Source organism: Ovis canadensis, chromosome 7, assembly GCF_042477335.2.
Source record: "Ovis canadensis isolate MfBH-ARS-UI-01 breed Bighorn chromosome 7, ARS-UI_OviCan_v2, whole genome shotgun sequence".
Taxonomy (NCBI): Eukaryota; Metazoa; Chordata; class Mammalia; order Artiodactyla; family Bovidae; genus Ovis; species Ovis canadensis.
The window spans coordinates 64,065,998-64,093,569 of record NC_091251.1 but is presented as its reverse complement, the minus strand read 5'-3'; the positions used below and the strand labels follow the sequence as shown (position 1 = coordinate 64,093,569).

The window sequence follows — 27,572 nt, the reverse complement described above, 5'->3', positions numbered from 1 at the left end:
CTGATGCTTCATATAATGATGCATATAGGGTGTTGCAATTTTAATAACTTTGAGACAAAATGGACATAGCAAGTTCTTGGTGTTTTCATGAGATGTTCTAAAATGAGTTTCTACATCAGAAAATGATGATGATCTATAATTGCAAACCTACAAAAAAAATATCTGGTTTAGTTTGAAAATTTATAATGATATCCAATTTCAATGTAACAGTGATAAGTCACTTATTCAGAAGAACACTATGTACTATTAATTCAGTCTAATGCCTACATAACCTAGAATCCTATTAATTAAAACATCAAAAGATAATCTTTGAAACAAAAGAGTTAGTTTTCAAAGCTTAAGGATACTTCTCAAAATATAACTAGATTCTCTTTTTTATCAGATTTTTTATCACCCCCAGTCTTGACTTTAATTATCAAACTCTGACACCTCTGGTCCTATAAAGTTCCTTCTCATTGCTACATAAAACAGCATCTTTCCTTAGATTATGAATGGTCTCCAGGCTATGGAATGACAGTTTATTTTTACCTTACTTTCCCATTTCTCCAAATTCTGGAAAAGAACTTGTCCCAAAGCATTTGGTATGGTCCTCTGAATTAAAAGCATTTCATATTTCCCTTTGTATGCCTATATTCTTCCCTGTAGGTTAAGATAAGTCTATGTTTGTCTTTCCGCCACAGGGCTTTTTCTTTGTCTAATACAGGAGTGTGCAAACAATGGCCTATGGGTCAATTCCAACTCTCTGCTGACCCCACACAACAATATATGAGTTATGCCAACAGACTTTCTACCAATAAGTTATTTATAAAATAGATTTTAATTTAGCAACTAATTTTATCAAAATGGTTAGAAAAATAAAAGGATATATATCATAACACAAGGAAATTATATAAAGTTCAAACTTCAGTGTCCATAAATAAAGTTTTATTGAAACACAGTCACATCCATTCATTTATTTATTGTCTATGACTGCCTCTGTGCTACAATGGCAGAGTTGATTTGTTCCAACAGAAACCTATGATCATCAAAACCTGAATATTTATTATCTTGCCCTTTATACAAAAAATTTGCTGATGCCTGGCCTGAAAGTAAAAGTCAGTCATGTCCAACTCTTTGCAACCCCGTGGGCTGTAGCCCGCCAGGCTCCTCTGTCCATGGAATTCTCCAGGCAAGAATACTAGAGTAGGTAGCCAGTCCCTTCTCCAGAGGATTTTCCCAACCAAGGGATCAAACCCAGGTCTCTCGCATTACAGGCAGATTCTTTATGATCTGAGCTATCAGAGAAGCCTGGCTTAATAGGTTTAAATCTTGTAACCAAAACAAATAACAAACCAACCAAACACGACATATACAATAAAATATGTATATACCTGGCAAATATATGGCATTTCACCAGGTTTATGATTGTCCTTCATATGTTGTAAAAGGATATGCTCTGTTTCAAATGACAATTCACATATTTTGCAAATGGCTAAAAGTGGGGGGAAAAAAGACATTATACCATTTTAAGATATATATACATACACATAACTATTCAATCTATATTGTACACCTGAAACTAATACAATGTTAAATGCCAATTACACTTTAGTTTTTAAAAAACATCCTCTCAAGGCAAAGAAACAAAATCAGATATATACATTTACAATTCATTTTGTAATAATAGTAATAGTAGTAGTAACAATAATAATAATAGTATAATATAGTATAAATAGTATAACAGTTTAATAATAATAGTAGTAGTAGTAATATTGGCAGTGGTGGTGATGGTGTACAGTTCCATAGTTGTTTACTGTGGCCAAGCACAGTTCTAAGGACTTGACTAACTCACTCAATTCCCATCAAAACATTATGAAGCAGATATTTCTATCATCCCCATTATTCAAATATTAAGTGACCTGCTAGAGATCACATTAGGATCACATATTACAAGGCAGAGCTTGGATCTGAACCCAAGCTGTTTTGATCCAAAGTATTTGATTTTAACTAACACTGTATTTACTTTTCTTACTCAGGTTTAAAAGAAGGGCATTGATTTCACTTTGAAAACTATGATCTGAGCCTTCTAATTTAGTCCTCCACATGTAATGCACAAGTTATTTACCATAATGAACTATTAAGATGGAATTTCAGTAACCAATTTTATTAAAAAGACTGTATAAGTTAAAAATTAACTTTTTCAACTTTACTCTCAAATCCCAAAGTTGTTTTTTCATTCTTCTTTTTCTACCACACTTGTTCAGAGTTCAGTAACAAACTTTTTTCAGAGTTTATATTGTTAAAAATCAACAAATATGCAATACTTAAATGAAACTGTAACTTACTAGAAAATTCATGGGGTGTGTGTGTACTTTCAATGTGACACTGCAGCTGAAATGGTGTGGGAAACTGACGGTAGCAGTGCTGGCAGGTGGTGTGGTTTTCCCAGCTTTCACTGCTCTGCTTCTCAAGTTCCAAATGATGTTTCATGTGGTTCATAAACCTATCAATGATTGTCAACAGGTGCAAAAATTCAGATTTAAGAACAAAAATCTCACAAGTACTTGAATCTAAATCTTAAAATTATAAATTAATGAAAATAAAATTTCAAAAGCCTTAAAGTCCTCTAGAAGAGTGTGCACTTTAAATAATCACTTTCATTAAGTAGCTAAGTAAACACATTTTCATGTTTGTTTTAAAATAGTTATTAGCATTAATTTGAAATATCACAAATTTGTTATTGTAATCATTTCAGATTATTAAAATTTTTTAAATATAAAACAGCAGATTTCTTCTCCATATAAGAAATACTACTTACATTTTAAAATAAAATACAGAAAGGAAGGAAACTCTGCCACTAAAATCAGCTAGAATCATGAGAGAAATCTTTTAAGGCTCTGAAAATATACAATAGATTCCAGCTGCTTAAAAGACAAATTACTGGCATTTTTACTTGTGTCTTGGTTTTTAAATGCATGTAACAGCAATTTTAATGCCTACAATTACAAGAACCTTTTGTTTTATTTAATGATACTGGTTTCCTGTTACTGAAGACTTCACTTTAACTTGCAGACTGCGCCCTTTGTAGGCAAAGTCCATTTTTCAGTTTTACATTCTGCTATTTCAGCTTCCCTAAAAGGCTTCTTATGAGCAGGAACTATGACCTTCAACAGCAGAGAGTACAATATAAATGGGAATACCTATTTAAAAGAGCTTACTGAAGCTTTCTGGTGAATTTGAAAGTAAAGTTATTCAATCAAAATAACAATTTTTAGACTGGGTCAACTATTAACTATTACTCACTTTGAGACACTAAAGGAAATAACGTTGAAACTAAGTGATAATATTATCCATCTGGATAGCAATCATCATAAATGTTACAGCATTTTTTTTTCACATCTCACATAACACTACTCTTTAGTACAGGTTATGGTATATTTTGAAATATCTTTTAGTATTCCTTTGGTTTTAACACCAGCTCTACAAACACCTATTGTAAATCCTAGTCTTGGCTAAATATTTACATATAGAGAAAATGTCATAAGCCATTAACCTCTCAGCTTACAATTTTCAAAATTAAAGTGTATCTATATAAAATAATCTCTTAATGAGCATGCTTTCTCTCAACTAACATGAGCCCCCGTCAGGATCTCATACTACTTAAACATACTACTTAAACCAACAAATGGAAACAAGGGAACCAAAAAACACACACATCTTGCAAATATATTTACAAAATAAAATAAACATGTTTTGTGTGACACTCAACGTAGGGGAGGAAAAAACCATACCACGATACCCTGACAGGGAAGAGAATAGAAATATACAGTTATCAGTTTCCTACCATTCCTCTACAAACATCAATTTACCCTCCCAGTTTCTACTGTCAAGGTGAAATATTACTTAACATGTATAACTTCTTTGGTCATAAAATGTTTTCTATTAAGGTTATGCTTACTAAACAATCAGTATTTCAAAACACTCAATTCCAGGATATTCCCAGATGCTCTGTGCTTAAAATTTCTAGTATTAGGACTCTTTAGAAATATGTAACTAGTATTGTAAAATAATAATAAAAAAGAAAATTCACCTTCATGTTTATTATTAGTGTGTTAATCTCAAAGGAAAATCCCGAAAAACAACTACTGAAATATATTTCTAATATCATATATATAACATTTAAGTATAACAAAGAACTAAGGAGGAAGCCATATTTCTATGCATTTTATATTAACACGATTCTTCTGGTATGTTTTACTATTAAAGTGGTAAAATTATAAAAAGTAGGAGACCAGGTTCTATTGTAATATTGTTTCAGTGTGTGCATGCTCAGTGTCTGACTCTTTGCAATCCCATGGACTATATATATAGCCCACTGGACTCCTCTGTCCGTGCAATTTTCCAGGCAAGAATACTGGAGCAGGTTGCCATTTCCTGCTCCACGGGACTATTTCAGTATTATATCACAAAGTACAATGCTCATTCTGTTAAACTTACTGGGACCATTAGCTATTAATGGCTGTTAAAATTTGATGAAAGGAGATAAATGTGACAACTCATATAAAATAATATATGTAAAAGAATTTCTAAAACTATAAAGCACTATCATAAAAAATTATTATTACAGGAGTTTATCACAGTTTATTTCAGGGTTTTTCTATATGCTTCTTTTCAGACCTTAAGAACTCACAGGAAAATAAAATAATGCTGGATCTAGAAGTAACCTATAGGTGCCTAAGAATGCTTATATAATAATGCTCATGAGGGATAAACAAAAAACATGCCTTTATATCTTTGTACACACACATCTCACCTGAAGAAATACATAGACATCTGCAACTTACTTCGAAATGCATTAAAAAAACCCAAATAGTCTGAAGAAAAGGATGACTAGATACATAATAAAACAAGTACAGTTAAATGTTAACAGTAGAATCAAGATGATAAGTATACAGTTGTATCTATTATAAAATATTTTTAAATTTGCTGAATGCTGAAAATTTTTATAATAAAATGATGTTAAAAAACCTTACCAAATATAAATGTCAAGCTGTGTAACCAATGAAAATATCAACCAATGTGTCTTTTAAATCTTGTAACTAACTTATTTATGGGATGACGGTTACTAATATGCCATGTAACTCAAAGATTACAAAGTATAAATTCTGAAAATGTAAAGCATATATGTGTACAAATTTCAAAATTCCACTGAAATTAAATCTCTTAAAGGACTTAAATTTAAAATCAAAACAGCCATATTTCCTAGAACTGGTACTTCTCCCAAGAAGATCACTATAAGATAAATGTTCCAAAAATTATAAATTGCAAGATTTGAGCATGAGTATCTAAGAAGTCAAAGTGGACAAAATATCAGTAAGTAGTTCTTGTGATATGAAAAAAGTAAAATTCAAAGGCAGCTAACTATGAAACTTATCTCATGAAAATTTCTACATCACTGACAATACAGGGAAAATAAATTTTTTTTAAAAAATATCGTTTGTCCTTTTTAAGCTATTTTAAAGAAACACAATTAACTGGATCTAAGAGTCAAGTCTAATATCTAAGAAAGAACAAAAGCTTTTCAACAAAATAATTTGCCTTTGTGCTTAGCTCAAAGTGTTAAAATCACTTATCTAGAATAACATTAAAAATGCAAGATAAAGATACAACCTGTAGCATTCCAATTTTCAAACAGAAATAAAAATAAATGCATACATACCTAATATTATTTTTAAGAATTTTTAAGCAACTGAAACATTTAAAGGTTGTGTAAGTCTTCTGTTCTTCCTGGACATCTCCTTCATGTTTCCCATAATAAAAGTCATTAACTAACATAATCAGTTTTCCTTTTTCTGAATCAACAGTTTTATTTTTATTTGCTGTACTTGAAATTTCTGTTTTAGCCAGCCCCAAAACGTTATTTATCATATCTGGACAACAGTACTGCAAGAGAAAAAAAAAAAACAGAAGCCTTATTTATCACTTTAAGAAATTAGAAACTAAAATATGGTTCTTTATTTACAACTAAGGTAAGATCATGTAAAACTGTGCTTGGTAATATATCTGGAAAAATTTTTGCCAAAAGCTTGCCCTGCATATACATACTCTAAAAAATTCAAACAATAAATATCTATGATCTTAATAAATTTTAAAAAATTTTTAAAGAAAAAAAAGAAAAATCTTAAAAGCAGGACTTAGATATTGATCTAATAGTTTTTTCCTTATAATGTACCTTTTCATATGTAAATATCTAATAATATTTAAATTAAATAAACAATTATTCATATCCATATCATAAAAAGCATAGAACAGAAATGTAGTTTTACATGCCACAATGTATATGCTCAATTATCAAGTGATATACTAAATTTTGTACTATCTGGTTGGAACTGGACAGTGAGTACAGTTAATCTGCCATTCCCAAGACTCAAGACGCTAGAAAATATGTAAGGACAAAATAAAGAAGCATCAGCTACATCTTGAAAGCTTGAAATTTAGAATGCTCATATATTTGAAGGGAACCTTTAGTTTCTAGTGAGTAAAATCAAGGTGTCATATAAACTAGTTCTAAGGTGGAATACTTTCACATATGAACCTTTTTCTTTCAACAAGATAATTTATTCTATAAATTTTCAGTTTTAGAATTTCTCTAAGGCAGTTTTACACAGAGGGCAATCCAGGGAAGACTTGCATTAGAGAAACCAGAAATGTTTGTCAAAATGCTGAGTCCAATTCAGACCAATAAACCACAATGTCTAGAGGTAGGGCCCAGAAATCTATATCCTTTAACAGGCCACCTGGGTAATTCCCCCTTCACGGATCACTGCCTTGTCATGGCAAATGGGCTTGCATAACTTGATGAAGCTATCATCCATGACATGTAGAGCCACCCAAGACAGACGGGTCATAGTGGAGAGTTCTGACAAAACGTGATCCACTGGAAGAGGGATCCACTCCAATACATGTGCCATGAGAATTTCATGAACTGTATGAAAGGACAAAAGATATGACACCAAAAGATGAGTCCCCCAGGTCTGAAGGTGTCCCATATGCTACTGGGGAAGAGCAGAGGAGAACTACTAATAGCTCTAGAGAGAATGAAGTGAGTGGGCCAAAGTGGAAATGATGCTCAGTTGTGGATATCTGGTGGTTGAAGTAAAATTTGACACTACAAAGAACAGTATTACATAGGAACCTGGAATGTTAGCTCCATGAATCAAGGTAAACTGAACGTGGTCAAGCAGCAGATGGTAAGAATAAACACTGACATCTTTTGAATCAGTGAACCAAAATGGATGGGAATGGGCGAATTTAATTCAGATGACTGTTATACCTACTACTGTGGGCAAGAATCCCTTAGAAGAAATGAAGTAGCCCTCATAGTCAATTACAGTGTCTGAAATGCAGTACTTGGGTGCAACCTCAAAAATGACAGAATGATCTCAGTTCATTTCCAAGGCAAATCATTCAACACCACAGAAATCCAAGTCTATGCTCCTACCACCAATGCCAAAAAAGTTGATCAGTTCTATGAAGACCTAGAAGATCTCCTAGAACTAATACCAAAAAAAGAAGTTTTACTCATCACTGCAGACTGGAATGGAAAAGTAGAAAGTCCAAGATACTTGGTGTAACAGGCAAGTTTAGCCTTGGAGAACAAAATGAAGCAGGGCAAAGGCAAGAGATGACTTTATACATGGACATCAGCAAATAGCCAATACCGAAATCAATCTATTACATTCTTTGTAGCCAATGTAGAGAAACTGTATACAGTCAGCAAAAATAAGACCTGGAGCTGACTGTGGCTCAGATCATGAACTCCTTTTATTGCCAAACAGGAAAGAAAGAGTAACCAGAGATCAAATTGCCAATATTTGCTGGATCATAGACAAAGCTAGGGAATTCCATAAAAACATCTACTGTTTCATTGGCTAGGCCAAAGCCTTTGACTGTGTGGATCATTAACAAACTATGGAAAGCTCTTAAGAGAAATGGGAATACCAGACCATCTTACCTGTCTCCTGAGAAACCTGTATGCAGGTCAAGAAGCAACAGTTAAACCCTCTATGAAACAAATGATTGGTTCATGACTGAAAAAGGAGTACAACAGGGCTGTCTGCTGTCACCCTGTTTGTTTAATCTATATGCTGAGCACATCATGAAAAATGTCAGGCTGGATGAGTTACAAGCTGGAATCAAGACGGGTGGGAGAAACATCAACAACCTCAGATATGTGGATGATACCACTTAATGGCAGAAAGTGAAGAGGAACTAAAGAGCCTCTTGATGAGGGTAAAGAGAGAGAGAGCCGGCTTAAAACTAAATATTAAATAAACAAAGATCATGACATCCGGCCCCATTACTTCATGGCAAATAGAGGTGGAAAAGGTGGAAGTAGTGACAGATTTCTTCTTCTTGGTCTCTAAATCACTGCAGATGGTAACTGCAGCCATGAGATCAGAAGACGTCTGCTTCTTGGCAGGAAAGCTATGACAAACCTAGACAGTGTGTTGAAAAGCAGAGACATTACTCTGCTAACAAATATCTGTATAGTCAAGGCTGTGGTCTTCCCAGTAGTCACATACAGTTTTAAGAGCTGGATCATAAAAAAAGCAGAGTGCCAATGAATTAATACTTTCAAACTGTGGTGCTGGACAATACTCTTGAGAGTCCCTTGGAGAGCAGGGAGATCAAACAAATCAATCTTAAGGGAAATCAACCCTGAAAACTCATTACAAGAACTGATGCTGAAGTTGAAACTCCAGTATTTTGATCATCTGATACGAACAGCTGACTCATAGGAAAAGTCCCTGATGCTGGGAAAGATTGAGGGCAGAAGGAGAAATGGGAATCAGAGGATGAGATGGCTGGATAGCATCACTGATGCAATGGACACAAACCTGGGCAAACTCTGAGAGATGGTGAGGGACAAAGAGGCCTGGCATGCTACAAACCATGGTGTCACAGAGTGTCAGACACAACTGGGTGACTGAACAATAACAACTATGTAATTCTTTTACAATTTAAACCATTGACTTAAAACTCTTCCTAAACATGTTATTTAGTAAGTTAGTCACATCATAAGAAAGTTTGACAATCTAAACACAACTCTATTCCATTTATAAAAATAACATCTTCCTCTCCTGCCATATTGAAATGCTTCATTACTGGTGAAACTTCGTATGTCACATGAGAAACTGGGCTTTTAATATGAAAGACCTATAACATTTCCTTTGATTGAACTTATTTTTCTCATTTGTCAATTCTGAAACCTTTAAAGGGGGAAAAAAAAAGCACACCAAAAAAATCTTTAAAAGATCCTCCAAAAGAAAGAAAAAAATAATAAATAAAATGAACTGACCAAAAGTGTTTCTGGAGTTAAGGTTGCACCTATAAACTAAACTAGGATAAGTACATTAGTTCTCTAATACAATATGATCCTCTGTGGTCTATACTCTGAAAGACACAGTTGAAATGAAACCACAATAAAAAGAGGGAAATGAGAAAGGTTTTGCTACTTATATTTATAGATTCTTCTTAAGACACACATAATATTTAAGAGTTCAAACTGAGGAAACTTGGACTGTTAAAAGAACTTTAGAAAGCTAAGTTCTGTCTAAAAATGTTGGGTTTGACTTTAAGGAAAAATGGAGAAAAAGACCAATCAGAGTAAACTCACCAGCACTATTAGAAAAATGATTTAAAATATGTGTCTTACTACAAATGATGTGCATCTGTAACATCATTTTGATAGACAAAACTTCTTAGCTTCTCTGTGGTTTTACTACGGGGATGGATCTCAAACATCAACAGGAAAATTATAATGCAAAAAATTACATAAAAGAATAGTGTCTCTAATTACAATTGTGGATAATCTTTATACTCAAAACTTTGGCTTTCAGACTGAAGAGTTATTCTGAGTCATATTTGAGAACTGAGGCTATTCTGAAATTGACAAAAGAATCTACGTAATCTATGGTAAAATATGCTGCAAGGTTCATATTCTTCAGAAATGTCTAATTTAGTACATCTATAAAAGTTTATTACCCTAAATACTCATAAATGCATAATTGATGATCAACTGCTTGCTGTTCTTCCATTTTCTTTTTTTCCTACAGAAAACTAAGATAGGACCAGATTTTTAAAATAAACATAAACAATGTTTCATATCCCTATAAAAAAAAAAGCTGAATGACAAACCACTGACAACCAAAAATGGAAAAGGTGCGCTGAAGAAGGTTGGGGGATTTAGTAACTGAGAGGAAAGCAAAGTAAAGAAAATATACAAAAGACAAAGAGAGCAAAATTAAGAAATGAGAACCAGGCTAAGATTTAAAGTTTTAGAGGACTACAGTCAAATGTCTTGAACATGAAAGAACTCAAAGAATACTGTTCCAGGCTCTTTTTGAAGAAATTACTAGATGAACTTTAATCAAACAAGTGATAACCAAAGGAAACATGACAAAAAGACTGGTGATGGACATTGAATCTATTTACAGTAGAAAAGGATTAAAACAAGTACAAAAATAAGGTAAAGAATACTAAAAATGGTATATGTCCTTGACAATGGAAAAATTATATAACCTACAAATAAAAACTGAAAGGAGGTAAAAGGACAATAACTATGAGGTCAAGAAAGTTCACAGATTGCTTCCACATGGTAGCAGCACATCAAGGAATATAATTTAGAATTACCAAATAAAGACGTACAGGTATGAGCATTTTTAATAGTACAAAGAAATAGTACATTCAGAAAGATAATATTGACTAATACCAGTAGCAGAGGAAAAAGTAAGAATGGGGTTAAGGATAGGAAATTTAGAGCTACTTTAATCAATTTTAACGGGAGAGAATGGCCATAAGAATAGAAGACTACTGGAATCATATAACATTCAAACTTGAAGGATGAGGATAAACATGAAAAAAAAATATACAACTTCTCTAAAAATCCAAAACCAGCAACCACAGAGTGAAAGAGGAAAGAAAGATAATTCAACTTAGTTAAAAAAAATTGTGACAGAACCAAGATCAAATAAACCTATCACATCAATGAAAACAAGGAAATTTAAATCAACTACTGAAACGAAGATTTTCATGTAGGATTACAAAGGATTACAACTCTCTACTTAAAGCAAGAGGCATGCTTAAAACAAAGCAATTCAGAAGGGTTGAAAATATCAATAAAAGGATAAACAAAGAATACATTAGGCAAATAGAAACCAGAAGAAAACAAAGTTTGTGAGTCTAAAAGGCATTAAACCTTAGGACAAAAAAGGACACTTTATAAAAATCGTAAAGGATACGTTCACAGTATAGTTATAAAAGAGATTCATCTGTATCACAAACAATATCAACAATCTTAAAAAAGAACTGCAATATACCAAAGAAAATATTGGTACTGAAAGATGTGGATTGAGATGTGTTATTTCTCAATCCATGACAGAGCAAGTAGACAAAAACTAAGTGAAGACACAGAAATCTAAATAATCTAGATAATCTAAATAATCTAGATCTGGTTAATAAATATCTAATTCCATACCCTAAAAAAGAACTAATATATCTGTCTTCAAGTTAAATAGCCCATACACTTGTCAAAAGGTGATAAAAATAAGTATTTGAGAACTTGAGCTTTTACCATTAAAGATTTGAACCTCAGTTACACCAACTAACTGGCTCTACACAATGATAAAAATGTCTGTCTCAAAGAATTTTCTAGTTCCCTGGTGGCGCAGTGGATAAGAATCCACCTGACAATGTAGGGGACATGGGTTCAATCCCTGGTCCAGGAAGATTTCACATGGCGTACAGCAACTTAAGCCCACAAACAATAACCACTGAGCCTGGTGAACCCATGGACGCAGGAGCCTGGTGGGCTACAGTCCACAGGGTCGCAAAGAGTCGGACACGACTGAGCAACTTCACTTCACTTCACTTCTGCACTCTAGGACCCATGAGCCACAACGACTGAGCCTGTGGGCTCCAACTATTGAAGCCTGCACACCTGAAGCCTGTGCTCTTCAACAAGAAGCCACTGCAATGAAAAGTCCACACATTGCAACTAGACAGTAACCCTGACTCTCCACAACTAGAGAAAGCCCATGCATAGCAACAAAGAGCAGCCAAAGAATATAAAGTATATGTTTAGTTTCTAAAAAAAAAAGAAAAATAATTTTCTAAGGAATAAATCATGTTTTTAAAGCTCAGTAGTCTCTCCATGGTCTCAAATAATTATATGGTTCTTATTATTATAGCATATTTGAATTATGTTTTAGGCATTTTTCATTGAAAGAAAACAATATTTCTGAGGTATAGTCATCTATTTATCTATAACAAAAGCAAAATATAATCATCTACAAATAATCTGAGAAACTTATTTTTTCAAAATGGAAACTACTATTACAAATTATTGTTTATGTATAAAATATACAATCTAGAACATAAAAGTCTTCATAATTTTATACTTCTCTGAGCAAGATTTAGTGATTATTCTGTAAATTTTTTATGACATAAATATATCATAAATTATTCATATTACATTCAACTCAATTCAATAATATGTCTTAGAGCTATCTTCCATTTCAAGAGATTCCGTCCTTTTTAAAAAATATTGTATAGTGTTTTATTATGGAATATTATATGAAGTTGTGATTACTTCTAATATGAGTAATCACAAACAAGGGTATAATATGTTTTGGAAGTAAAGCTACATTTTGGAAAATGATTGCCAGTCTCACCAGGTACAAATACATAATATGCTACAGCTTGTGTAAGAAACAGAAATGAAGAACATTTGTATTCACTTGTTTATGCAGAAAGAAGACCAGGGAAGATTTAAAAACAAAAAAAACTAATAATAACTATTATTTTCTTTGAGAGTCACACTGAAAACCAGGTAAATAAGAGACAAGGATAAGAGTTTTTACTTGTATGCCCTTGTAAACTTTTAAATTTTGAATCATGTATTACCTACTCAAATAATTAAAGATAACTAAAGAATTTACACTTTTCTTTTTTCCCCCATGTCCAAAATGTAAAACAAAAGAAAACAAACAAAAAAAAAAACCCAGGTATCTCAAGATATTACAGATATTACATAAACAGCAAAATTGAAAGCAGGTTTCTACAGGTTAATTCTCATATAAAAACAAAGCACAAAGTGCAATTATCATAGAGTACACACTGCAAGCTAAAAGTTGTGACAGACCAAATACAGTTTTGTATGTAAATGAAGAGACAATGTTTGAATTTCTAAAGAAGTTCTTTTATTTTTTTCTACTTTTCTTTTTCATAAAATACTCAATCTCAAGAGATCTGTCAATCAGTAAAACAGTGAGCAAGAATCCTTCTTGAGATATTTCCATACCATTGCATCCTTTTTCCTTCTTTTCTCCACATGATCTACACTGCCTTTTGCCTTGTCTCTTCTCTTTACCCCTTCCTTCCATTTATACCCAGCACAGAAGAATAATACAGGCTATCTTTACACAGACATAGCAGGGTACTGTAATACCTACTAAAATATTTTAAGTGAAGTGTTACCTAAACCTATTCACTTGTACTTTGAAAATTCCTTAAACTCCAATTTCAGAAACTTCTTGTATCAGTAAGAATCTCAAATTAATTTATAATCATTACACAAACTATATTCTGGACTGAGTTAAAACAATGACTTCATATGAAATGCTCTACCATTTGGAGTCTATGTCTGAGTGCTGAAATTAATGTAAAACTAAGACTTTCATTGTGTAATATGACATGCGCATGTTAGCATGAACAAAAAAGATATCTAAAGGAACTGTTAACTTATATGAAATACTGCATGCATGAGTGCTCAGTAGTGTCCGACTCTTTGCGACCCTATCGACTGTAGCCTGCCAGGCTGCTTTGCCCACAGGATTTTCCAGGAAGAATACTGGAATGGGTTGCCATTCCTTCTCCAGGGAATCTTCCCAATCCAGGGATCAAACCCACATTTCCTAAGTCTTCTGGTGGATTCTCTACCACTGAGCCACCTGGGAAGCCATTATATGAAACATTAAACACATTATAAAATGCCTATTTTTAAGAAGTTTCAAATATGTGTAAGGTAGTAAATAAGATATTTTGAATAATGCATTATTTTCATTTAAAATTAGAATATGATAAGCAGGCATAATATATATGAACTTGGTTTTTAAAATTTGATGATGCAGAAGAAATTTTTAAATCTTTTCCTGTGCTGTGCTTAGTCACTCGGTCACATCCAACTCTTTGCAACCTGATGGTCTATAGCCCGCCAGGCACCTCTGTTCTTGAGGATTCTTCAGGCAAGAATACAGAGTGGGTTGCCATGTCTTCCTCTAGGGGATCTTCATCTTACACGAAAACAATGATTATGAATATGAACTTCTACCTTATATGAAAATATCACAAGAATATTTATCTCAAAAGCTGAACAAATCATTATTTACTACAAATCAATCAGTATTTTTAAGGCTTTACAAACCTTTTTAAAATTAAATTCTGAAAAAGTTTTACCTTCATGTGATTTTTCAAAGGATCCAAAAGATTGAAATGAATATTGCACTTTGGACAGGCTCTTGGAAAAGGTGTTCCATTTTTAGACTGATTTGATGAAGTATTTGTACCTAAAATAAATTCAAAATATATACGATTCAAAATTCATCACTCTTTAACCTTCAATAACCACTATTAATCATTTGTACTACAATTTCTATAATTCATATATAAATACTGTAATTTTTTTTATATGCCACATTTCATATTTACCTTTTGATGGCATAGCCTGGGGAGATGTCACTGAAAGAGATTTAACTGAAGAAAATACAGCTGAGGAATTTGTTCCAGAAACACCTTCACTGGGTTTAGACTTTTTTGGGTTAACACTGTTTACTTCAGAAGTAGAAGGACGTTTTGATAAAAATGAACTTTCATTCATACCTACAATAATTTAAATAGTGGAAAAATATTTTTAAAGTCTTCAGAATATTGCTCACAACTAAGTAAAAATACTTTGGAGCTAAATTAAAAAATACTTTGGAGTCAAATTAAAAGTAATATAATCAACATATCATACAAGTAACAATAAATAATGGCAAAAATTGATGTGATCTAAAGTTAGAGGATAAAAAGAAACTATAAAATATCTATTATATACAATATATACTCAAATAGTTCATAAAATACCTTTCTATGTGGGAAAATATAAATATGGCTTCAAATAAATATACGAATAACTACTATGAAAGAACGCAGAGCAAAATATGTCAAGCAAAAAAAACTTAAAACACAAAGCATATGCCAAACTAAGTTCCCACAAATGAATTAACTTTAGTTGCTTAAGTAAATGCATTTCAAAAAAAAATTTTAGAGACAGACTTTAGAAGCTTTTTATTTAACAACTTAAAGTGTCTAATGAAAAGTTAGTTTTGTCCACTTAGCAAAGATGTGGTCTACTCATGGCTTTCAAAAAACTCAACATTCAAAAATGAAGATCCTGGCATCCGATCCCTTTACTTCACGGCAAATAGATGGGGAAACAGTGGAAACAATGACAGACTTTTTTTTCTTGGGCTCCAAAATCACTGCAGATGGTGACTGCAGCTGTGAATTAAAAGATGCTTCTTTCTTGGAAGAAAAGCTATGACAAACCTATTACTTTGCTGACAAAGGTCCATCTAGTCAAAGCTATGGTTTTTCCAGTAGTCATGTATGGATATGAGAGTTGGACCATAAAGAAGGATGAGCACCAAAGAATTGATGCTTTTGAACTGTGGTGCTGGAGAAAACTCTTGAGAGTCCTTGGACTGCCAGGAGATCAAACCAATCAATCCTAAAGGAAATCAATCCTGAATATTCATTAGAAGGACTGACGTTGCAGCTGAAGCTCCAATACTTTGGCCACCGGATGCAAAGAACTGACTCATTGGAAAAGACCCTGATGCTGGGAAAGATTGAAGGCAGGAGAAGAAGGGGAAGACAGAGAACGAGATGATTGGCTGGCATCACTGACTCAATGGACATGAGTTTGTTCTGGGAGATGGTGAAAGATAGGGAAAGATAGGGAAGCCTGCCATGCTACAGTCCATGGGGTAGCAAAGAGCTGGACATGACTAAGAGATTGCACAACTCATGGCTTTAGGTTATATTGTCCTTTTATTCTTACAAAGTTGAAATGGCCAATCTTGAATGATAAAACCTCACACATTCATGTGAAAGGGCTCATAACAGAAGGAGTTAGGATTATACAGCAGTTTCAAATTTAGCTTCCCCAGAGCCTAAAGGGCTCTTCCTTAGGGAATATACTGGGTGTGTTTGACAGAGAAGCTGTGATTTTATATGCTATTTATTAGACTTTTGAAAACATTTTTGAATAAAATTTTTTATAAGGATTTCATTCCTAAGTGAAGTTCTGGTTTGAAAACTGTAACCTTAAAGCCTAAAGGACTGTAGATTTAGAGGATTAGCAAGAGAAATGGAAATACTTAGAATATAAGCAGGCTGAGTAAAAATTCTTTTTGAAAATAAAACTCACTGTACTTAGTAACAAGGATTTTAAAACTGCACATAATATTTTAATGCTCCCACAACTGTACACTGAAAGTAGAAGCAAAAAATACTCGAGGCTTTCAAATCAGACACGTTAAGTTCAAATCAAAGCCCTGTCACTGGTAAGTTATGTATTCTTCGCTAATTTAATTAACTTCTCTGAGCCTCAGTTTCTTCTTCTGTAAAGTAAGTTATAACACCTTATTTTACCCAGTGCTTTTAGATCAAGTAAGATAATGCATTTAAAAATAAAGCATGCAACGCAGTATTTGGTATAAAGAAGGCATTTAATAATAAATGAAAGCTATTATCATTACTAAAAAAAACCTTTCATAACTTTTAAGAGCAACCAACACAACATCTGGCACACAGAAAGCATTCAAAAATAAAGGATACTATCTTGTCATTACTAACAAGATATTTTATATCTTAACATACTTTCAGTTCAGTTCAGTTCAGTTCAGTTCAGTCGCTCAGTCATGTCCAACTCTGCGATCCCATGAATCGAAGCATGCCAGGCCTCCCTGTCCATCACCAACTCCCGGAGTTCACTCAGACTCACGCCCATCAAGTCAGTGATACCATCCAGCCATCTCATCCTCTGTCGTCCCCTTCTCCTCCTGCCCCCAATCCCTCCCAGCATCAGAGTCTTTTCCAATGAGCCAACTCTTCGCATGAGGTGGCCAAAGTACTGGAGTTTCAGCTTTAGCATCATTCCTTCCAAAGAAATCCCAGGGCTGACCTTCAGAATGGACTGGTTGGATCTCCTTGCAGTCCAAGGGACTCTCAAGAGTCTTCTCCAACACCATAGTTCAAACGTTCAATTCTTTGCTGCTCAGCTTTCTTCACAGTCCAACTCTCACATCCATATATGACCACTGGAAAACCATAGCCTTGACTAGACAGACCTTAGTTGGCAAAGTAATATCTCTGCTTTTGAATATGCTATCTAGGTTGGTCATAACTTTTCTTCCAAGGAGTAAGCGTCTTTTAATTTCATGGCTGCAGTCACCATCTGCTGTGATTTTGGAGCCCCCAAAAATAAAGTCTGACACTGTTTCCACTGTTTCCCCATCTATTTCCCATGAAGTGATGGGACCGGATGCCATGATCTTCGTTTTCTGAATGTTGAACTTTAAGCCAATTTTTTCACTCTCCTCTTTCACTTTCATCAAGAGGCTTTTGAGTTCCTCTTCACTTTCTGCCATAAGGGTGGTGTCATCTGCATATCTGAGGTTATTGATATTTCTCCCAGCAATCTTGATTCCAGCTTGTATTTCTTCCAGCCCAGCGTTTCTCATGATGTACTCTGCATATAAGTTAAATAAGCAGGGTGACAATATACAGCCTTGATGTACTCCTTTTCCTATTTGGAACCAGTCTGTTGTTCCATGTCCAGTTCTAACTGTTGCTTCCTGACCTGCATACAGGTTTCTCAAGAGGCAGGTCAGGTGGTCTAGTATTCCCATCTCTTTCAGAATTTTCCACAGTTTATTGTGATCCACACAGTCAAAGGCTTTGACCTAGTCAATAAAGCAGAAATAGATGTTTTTTCTGGAACTCTCTTGCTTTTTCCATGATCCAGTAGATGTTGGCAATTTGATCGCTGGTTCCTCTGCCTTTTCTAAAACCAGCTTGAACATCTGGAAGTTCACGGTTCACATACTGCTGAAGCCTGGCTTGGAGACTTTTGAGCATTACTTTACTAGTGTGTGAGATGAGTGCAATTGTGTGGTAGTTTGAGCATTCTTTGGCATTGCCTTTCTTTGGGATTGGAAGGAAAACTGACCTCTTCCAATCCTGTGGCCCCTGCTGACTTTTCCAAATTTGCTGGCATACTGAGTGAAGAACTTTCACAGCATCATCTTTCAGGATTTGAAATAGCTCAACTGGAATTCCATCACCTCTACACCTCTACTAGCTTTGTTCGAAGAGATGCTTTCTAAGGCCCACATGACTTCACATTCCAGGATGTCTGGCTCTAGGTGAGTGATGACACCATTGTGATTATCTGGGTCGTGAAGATCTTTTTTGAACAGTTCTTCTGTGTATTCCTGCCATCTCTTCTTAATATCTTCTGCTTCTCTTGGGCAAAAATTATTCTAAGAGATTCATCTGTCTGCTTTTTAATAAGGGAAAATATGCCCAGAAAATTAGGGTATTACAGTACCTAGCTCCTCTGTTTCATCCTTTGAGATAACATAAAAATGATTTTTTTTTCTGTCTTCAAAGCATGTGATTACTGATGGCTATATAAGTACCTGGGAAAGCTTTTGTATAATAAGAGTAGCATTCTTGTGAGATGCTTAGGCTACTTGAGAAGTTAATGAATAGGGATATTTTGGATTAAAATTCTGATTACATAACAGCTAGATAGTACAAACAGACTGTTTTATGATAAGAATTTTTTTAACACAAGAAACAAAATTATTCTGAATTTGAGAGTTTTAAATTCTGCCCCTTTAACTTATCTCTATTACCTTTGGCTATCATTATTTCCTACACTCAACAGCTCTATCTCTGCCAGTAAAAATCCTATTCTCATTCAAAATCAAACTCAAGCTCAGTTCTTTCCAAACATCCATGATCACTTGACCTTGATCAGTTAATCATGCTAGAGAACATACACCTGTTACTATTCATAATAAATATTTGTTGTAGGGCCCTTTAAAGCTTACGAAACATTTCACATTTTATTTATCTTACTTGGTTTTCAGAAAGTCCTAAGTAAAAGAGAGCAAGAATTAAAACTGTATCTATAAATAGCTGATTGCAGGTCTGGAGAATGAATGCATTAAATAAAGAAAAATAACATTTCCATTTCAATAATCTGAGGAAACTGAAGTGTAAAGACATGCTATAGACTACAAAAATCTTAATAGCAGCTTAACACTACAGCTTTAAGTTGCTCTGCAGCTTTAAAACACTAGAAGGAGAGCAGGAGTCACTGTTCTTACTCCCAAGTCATTTCAAGAACTCAGGTTTTTCTAGAAATACAGTTCATGTGTTTCATAAAATCAGACTTAAGACAGTAATTTTTCTCCTTGTTTCTTCTGGTTATTACCTATTTTAGTACCTAGATTTTTAAAAATATGTAGGTGAAACACCCAAAGAAATGAACATCAACTAAATATTATATAAAAGGAAAAACATTTTAGGTTATGATATTACTATAAAAATGGGGAAACATTTCCTAAACTTTCCCCACTTATTTTTTAGTGAATAAACCAAAAATTCCCCCAAATCTGTATTCAAATCAATATTTTAAATATTTGAAATACATCAAAATACTAGTATACAAAGCATAATTCCCTGAACAAAGAATTTTCAATTAGATAAAATTGTTTCATAACACACTATATTATTTTATGTTAATGAAGAACTTTGTTGTTTATAATCACTAAATCGTGTCTGACTCTTTGCAACCCCAAGGACTGTAGCATGCCAGACTCCTCTGTTCTCCATTATCTCCCACAGTTTGCTCAAATTTATGTCCACTGAGTCAGTAATGCTATCTCACCACCACATTCCCTGTTGCACCATTCTCTTTTGCTTTCAATCTTTCCCAGCATCAAGGTCTTTTCCAATGACTCACTCTTCACACCAGGTGGCCAAAATATTGGACCTTCAGCTTCAGCATCAGTTGTTCCAGTAATGTTCAGGGCTGATTTCCTTTAGGATTGACTGGTTTGCTTTCCTTACAGTCCAAGAGACTCTCAAGAAGCTTCTCCAACACAATTCAAAAGCATCCATTCTTCAGCGCTCAACTTTCTATATGGTCCAACTTGCACGTTCATACACGACTACGGGAAAAACCATGGCGTGCTGCAGTCTATGGAGTCACAAAGAGTCGGACATGACTGAATGACTGAACTGAACTGAACAGGAAAAATCATAGCTTTGACTATATAAACCTTTGGTGGCAAAGTGATGTCTCTGCTTTTTAATACACTGTCTAGGTTTGTCATAGATTTCAAGGAGCAAGCGCCTCTTAATTTCATGGCTGCAGTCACTGTCCACAGTGATTTTAGAGCCCTAGAAAATAAAACCTGTCACTGCTTCCACTTTTACCCCTTCTATTTGCCGTGAAGTGATAGGAATGGATACCATGATCTTAGTTTCTCTGAATGTTGAGTTTCAAGCCAGCTTTTTCACTCTCCTGTTTCACCCTTGGCAAGAGGCTCTTTAGTTCCTCTTCACTTTCTGTCACTAGAGTGCTATCATCTGCATATCTGACGTAGCTGATATTTCTCCTGGCAAACTTGATTTCAACTTGTGCTTCATCCAGCCAGACATTTTGCATGATGTACTCTGCATTTCAGTTAAATAAGCACGGTGACAATACTCAGCCTTGGCATGCTCCTTTCCCAATTTTGAATCAGTCAGCTGTTTCATGTCCAGTTCTGTTACTTCTTGACCCACATACAGATTTCTCCAAAGGCAGGTAAGGTGGTCTCACATTCCCACCTCTTTAAAGGCTTTTGCATAGTCAATGAAACAGAAGTAGCTGTTTTTCTGGAACTCCCTTGCTTTCTCCATGATCCAACAAATGTTGGCAATTTGATCTCTGGTTCTTCTGCCTCTTTGAAACCTAAGCTTGTACATCTGGAAGTTCTGGTTCACAAACTACTGAAACCTAGCTGGAAGGATTTTTTACTATATCCTTGTTAGCATGTGAAAAGAGCACAACTGTACAGTAGTTTGCACATTCTTTGTCACTGCCCATCTTTGGGATTGGAATGAAAACTAACCTTTTCCAGTCCTGTGGCCTCTGCTGAGTTTTCAAATTTGCTGTCATATTGAGTGCAGCACTTTAATAGGATGATCTTTTAGGATCTGAAATAGTTCAGCTGGATTTCCATCATTTCCACTAGCTTTGTTTGTAGTAATGCTTCCTAAGGCCCACTTGACTTCACACTACAGGATGTCCAGCTCTAGGTGAGTAATCACACTACCATGGTTAACTAGGTAATTAAGACTTTTTTGGTATACTTCTGTAGGTATTGCCACCTCTTCTTAATCACTTCTCTTTCTGTGAGGTCCTGATCATTTCTATCCTTTATCATGCCCATCCTTGCATGAAATGTTCCCTTGTGATCTCCAATTTTCTTGAAGAGATCTCTGGTCTCTCCCTATAGTTTTCCTCTATTTCTTGGCATTGTTCATCAAAAAAGGTCTTCTTGTCTCTCCTTGCTATTTTCTGGAACTCTGCATTCACTGCAGTATATCTTTAACTTTCGCTTCTCTTCTTTCCTCAGATATCTGTTAAGCCTCCTCAGACAACCACTTTGCCTTCTTCCATTTTTTTTCTCTTTGCAACAGTTTTGGTAAACTGCCATCTGTACAATGCTATGAACCTTCGTCCGTATTTCTTCAGGCACTGTCTACCAGATCTAATCCCTTGAATCTGTTCATCACCTCTGCTGTATAATCATAAGGGAGTTGATCCAGGCAAAAATAGTGGAGTGGGCTGCCATCTCCTCCTCCAGAGGTCTTCCCAGGGATCGAACCTCTGCCTCTTATGTCTCCTTCATTGGCAGGCAGGTTCTTTACCACTAGTGCTACTTGGGAATACCCAAAACCTGAATGGCCTAGTTCTTTTCCCTACTTTCTTCAATTTAAGCCTGAATTTTGCAATAAGAAGCTCATGACCTAAGTCACAGTCAGCTCCAAGTCTTCTTTTTCCTGACTGTATACAGCTCCTTTATCTTTGGCTGCAAAGAACATAATCAATCTGATTTCAGTACCGACTATCTGGTGATATCCACATGTAGAGCCATCTCCTGGGTTGCTGGAAAAGATGTTTGCTATGACCAGTACGTTCTCTTGACACTCTGTTAGCCTTCGCCCTGACTCATTTTGTACTCCCAGGCCCAACTTGCCTGTTACTCCAGGTATCTCTTGACTTCCTGTTTTTGCATTCCAATCCTCTATGATGGAAAGGACATCTTTTTTTGGAGTTAGTTCTAGAAGTAGGTCTTCACTGAACTGGTCAACTTCAGCTTCGCTGGCATTAGTCACTGGGGCACAGACTTGGATTACTGTGATGCTGAATGGCTTACCTTGGAAACAAACCAAGATCATTCTGCTGTTTTGAAGACTGCACCCACATGCTACATTTCAGACTCTTTTGTTGACTATGAGGGGTACTCCATTTCTTCTAAGGGTTCTCGCCTGTAGAAGTAGTTATAATGGTCATCTGAATTAAATCTGCCCGTTCCTGTGGATTTTAGTTCACTGATTCCTAATATGTCAATGTTCACTCTTGCATGTCCTGCTTTAACACATTTAATTTACCTTGAAACAACGGAGACAGTGACAGACTTTATTTTCTTGGGCTCCAAAATCACTGCAGATGGTGATCACAGCCATGAAATTAAAAGACACTTGTTCCTTGGAAGAAAAGCTATGACAAACCTGGACAGCATATTAAAAAGCAGAGATAATACTTTGCCGACAAAGGTCCGTCTAGTCAAAGCCATGATTTTTCCAGTATATGTGGATCCATATGTGGATGGGAGAATTGGACTATAAAGAAAGCTAAGTGCTGAAGAACTGAAGCTTTTGAACTGTGATGTTGGAAAAGATTCTTGAGAGTCCCTTTGACTTCAAGGAGATCCAACCAGTCAATCCTAAAGGAGATCAGTCCTGAGTATTCACTGAAAAGGCTGATGCTAAAACTGAAGCTTCAATATTTTGGCCACCTGATGGGAAGAACTGATTCAGTGGAAAAGACCCTGATGCTGGGAAAGAGTGAAGGCAGGAAGAGAAGGGGGATGACAGAGGATAAGATGGTTGGATGGCATCACAAACTCAATTTACATGAGTTTGAGCAAGCTCTAGGAAATGCTGCAGTCCATACAGTTACAAAGAATCAGACACGACTAAGTGACTGAACTGAACTGACTGAATTTACTTTGGTTCACAGACCTCACATTTCAGGTTCTTATGCAATGTTGTCCTTTACAGCATCAGACTCTACTGTCACCACCAGATATAACCACAACTGAGCCTTATTTCCGCTTTGGCCCAGCCACTTCATTCTTTCTGGAGTTATAAGTAACTGCCCTCTGCTTTTACTCAGCAGCATATTGGACACTTTTATCATAGTATATAATAAAGGTAACTCTTCTTCAACAGGGAGACTTCATTACTCCTTTAATGGGCATTTACTGAGTACTGACTGTAGAAGAATTTAGTGCAGCCACCTTATAACAGCACTCTATAATCATACTTTATGTCTAAATCATTTATTGAATATAAACATACTAACCTGAGAAATTATTAACTATAATCATATACTCTTCCATACTAGTGGCTACAGAACCTAATAAATATTTCTTTTTATTGAGTAGAGTATCAGAGAACTTCCTTAAAGAAATTATTTTAAGATTTTTCACAAAAACAGAACTATAGATCAATGAAACAGGATAGAAAGTCCTGTTTCTAGAAATAAACCCACACACCTATTGTCAATTAATATACAACAAAGGAAGCAAGAACAGACAATGGAGAAAAGACAGTTTCTTCAGTAAGTAATGCTGGGAAAACTGGATAGCTATATGTAAAACAATGATATTAGAACATTCTCTAACACCACATGCAAAAATAAACTCAAAATGGATCAAAGACCTAAATCAAAGGCCGGACACCATTAAAACTCAGAGGAAAACATAGGCAGAACACTCTTTGATGTAATTTATAGCAATGGCTTTTTTGATCCACCTCCTTTGGTAATGAAAACAAACAAAACACAAGTGGGACCTTATTAAACTTAAAAGCTTCTGTCCAGCAAAGGAAACCATAAACAACATGAAAAGGTAACCAATAGAATGGGAGAAAATATTTGTAAACAAACCAACAAACAAGGAATTTATCAACATCACCAATTATCAAAGAAATGCAAATCAAAACTACAAAGAGGTATCATCTCACATAAGTCAGAAAGGCCATCATCAAAAAGTCTACAAACAATAAATGCTAGAGAAGGTGTGAAGGAAAACCTCCTACACTGTTGGTGGGAATGTAAACTGGTACAACCATTATGGAGAACAGTATGGAGGTTCCTTAAAAAACTAAAAACGGAGCTACCATATGACCCAGTAACCCCACTCCTGGGCTTATTACTGAAGAAAACCATACTTCAAGTAGATATATGCACCCAAATGTTCACTGCAGCACTATTTACTATAATTAAAACATTGAAGCAACCTAAATGTCCATCTACAGAGGAGTGGATAAAGAAGATATGGTACATATATAAATTGAATAGCATCCATAAAAAGAACAAAAAAATGCCATTTACAGCAACATGAATGGACCTAGAGATTATCATGTTAAGTGAAGTAAGTCAGACAAAGACAAATATATAATATCACTCATATGTGGAATATAATTTTTAAAAGCTACAAATAAATGTATTCACAACACAGAAACAGACTTGCAGATACTGAAAATAAACTAATGGCTACCAAAAGGGAATGTGGGGACAGAGAAATAAACCACGAGCTTGGGATGAACACAAACACACTATTATATATACAAGAGATAACCAGCAAGGACCTACTGTACAGCACAGAAAATTTTACTCAGTATAACCTATATGAGAAATGAATCTAAAAAAGAATGAATATATATAATGTATAACTGAATCAAGTTGTTATACACCTGAAATTAATATAACATTGTACATCAACTAAACTCCAATAAAACAAAGTAAAACTAAAATAAAAATTTTTCTCAGCCCATGTTTAATGCCAAGTGAGAACAAGGTCAAAACTAGTTAGCATACTAAATTAACAGGAAGAAATATAACATTCTATTACTAAATAAGATTTCAATTAAAACCACCAAAATGGCATTCAAGAACTGTTAGTGCCATTACACCTTACAATATGTGAAGAACTTAACAAGAAGGCATGGACCTCAAAACAGAAAGTCAATTTCATATGCATATTCACCAAGTTTTCTTTTTCTAATTTTTTGAAAAAGTGCTGAAACCAACCTGTTATAGAAAGTGCTGGTCCTCCTTGGTAATGTGGTAATCCTGAATCTTGGGTCAAGTCAAACAGTAACTCTGAAGAATTATTAGAAACAACTCGTGATGAGTTTGTTACATAACCCTGTTAAAATATTTCAAAGGAAGAATATTACATGTAGTCAAACAAAGTTATAATTATTTTGCTTCACAAACTTTTGTAAAGGGAAATGTAACTGTATGCCAATATTATAAGGATAACCTTTAGTGACTCCATTACTAATGAGTTAAAAAACACAAGGCAATTATTACTATTATGCCAAAATTAATATCTACTAAAACTGGAAGCAAGTTATTGCTGCTGCTGCTGCTGCTGCTGCTGCTGCTGCTGCTGCTGCTGCTGCTGCTGCTGCTGCTAAGTCACTTCAGTCGTGGCCGACTCTGTGCGACCTCATAGATGGCAGCCCACCAGGCTCCCCCATCCCTGGGATTCTCCAGGCAAGAACACTGGAGTGGGTTGCCATTTCCTTCTCCAATGCATGAAAGTGAAAAGTGAAGTCGCTCAGTCACTCAGTCACTCAGTCGTGTCCGACTCTTAGTGACGCCATGAACTGCAGCCCACCAAGCTCCGCCATCCATGGGATGTTCCAGGCAAGAGTACTGGAGTGGGGGGCCACTGCCTTCTCTGAAGTTACTACTGAGAGTTGGCTTATCCCTGACTAGCCAGTTACAATTAGGGAAAAATTCCAGTCTGATTTTTTTCAAGGTCAAAGAAACATACAAACTCATTTTAAATCAGTAAGATTGATATACTTCAGAGAGTCACTAAAAATGCAGCATTCCTATCAAACAGCAAATAACAGAAGTTATCAAAATCTTTGGGTAAAAGCAAAGAAAACATAAGTAAACATACTGACATAAGTACAATTTTAAAGCTTCTATTCCTCTATAAACCCCACAGATAAAATATCAGGGCAAACAAACTGGGAACTACTCTGCAGTATGGTGCATCAAGGTTAGGGATGAACATATCACATGGTACGAGTTTTGAAATCACTTTTATTGGCAAAATTTATAAGCCAAGTCTCAGGAAGAGAAAGAATTAATCCCTCAATATTCCCACCATCCTATGCAAAGTCATGCTGGGCCAGGCAATCTCCCATCTTATTGGGCAAATATACAATCTCCCATCTTATTGGGCAAATATACAAATATACAAGCAGGATGAACAAATAAGAAAGTGAGGCACCCAGGGTTTAGAACGGAAGCTGTTTCTAGGAATGATCTGGGACATCTGCTCCATTTCTTGAGGCCTTAGGGCTCAAGGAAAGCTTCAGCCCTTCATCAGGGCAAAGGGTGGTCTCAGCAGGAAGATATCAAGAAAAGAAGAATGAAAAGTATGAAAAGAATCATAACACAGTCAAACATCAGGGAGTATAAATTTATACATTAGCACAAACATATAGGGTATGTAACAGTATATAATACTAAATAGATTATTTAGTATAAATAAAGTATGCTCAAACTACCGCACAATTGCACTCATCTCACATGCTAGTGAAGTAATACTCAAAATTCTCCAAGCCAGCTTCAGCGGTATGTGAACCGTGAACTTCCGGATGTTCAAGCTGGTTTTAGAAAAGGCAGAGGAACCAGAGATCAAACTGCCAACATTCGCTAGATCATCGAAAAAGCAAGAGAGTTCCAGAAAAACATCTATTTCTGCTTTATTGATTATGCCAAAGCCTTTGACTGTGGGGATCACAATAAACTTGGAAAATTCTGAAAGAGATGGGAATACCAGACCACCTAACCTGCCTCTTGAGAAATCTGTATGCAGGTGAAGAAGCAACGGTTAGAACTGGACATGGAACAACAGACTGGTTCCAAATAGGAAAAGGAGTACATCGAGGCTGTATATTATCACCCTGCTTATTTAACTTATATGCAGAGTACATCATGAGAAACGCTGGACTGGAAGAAGCACAAGCTGGAATCAAGATTGCTGGGAGAAATATCAATAACATCATATATGCAGATGACACCACCCTTATGGCAGAAAGTGAAG

General features: G+C 35.1%; 1 protein-coding gene across 13 annotated transcripts in view; it reads right to left on the bottom strand.

Moving 5' to 3' along the window:
* The window catches only part of ZNF280D (zinc finger protein 280D), a 127,826-nt gene that overhangs the window by 57,754 nt on the left and 42,500 nt on the right, over positions 1–27,572 (bottom strand). For 8 of the 13 annotated variants that reach the window (XM_069596422.1, XM_069596419.1, XM_069596430.1 and 5 more), the window contains 7 exons: positions 25,532–25,649; positions 14,749–14,919; positions 14,497–14,606; positions 5,699–5,922; positions 2,325–2,482; positions 1,371–1,471; positions 1–147 (listed from right to left, as the gene is read on the bottom strand). In XM_069596422.1, coding sequence (XP_069452523.1) covers positions 1–147; positions 1,371–1,471; positions 2,325–2,482; positions 5,699–5,922; positions 14,497–14,606; positions 14,749–14,919; positions 25,532–25,649 — 1,029 coding nt within the window. The remainder of the gene's footprint in view (positions 148–1,370; positions 1,472–2,324; positions 2,483–5,698; positions 5,923–14,496; positions 14,607–14,748; positions 14,920–25,531; positions 25,650–27,572) is intronic. The other 5 variants (XM_069596425.1, XM_069596424.1, XM_069596426.1 and 2 more) reach the window with 1 other exon arrangement.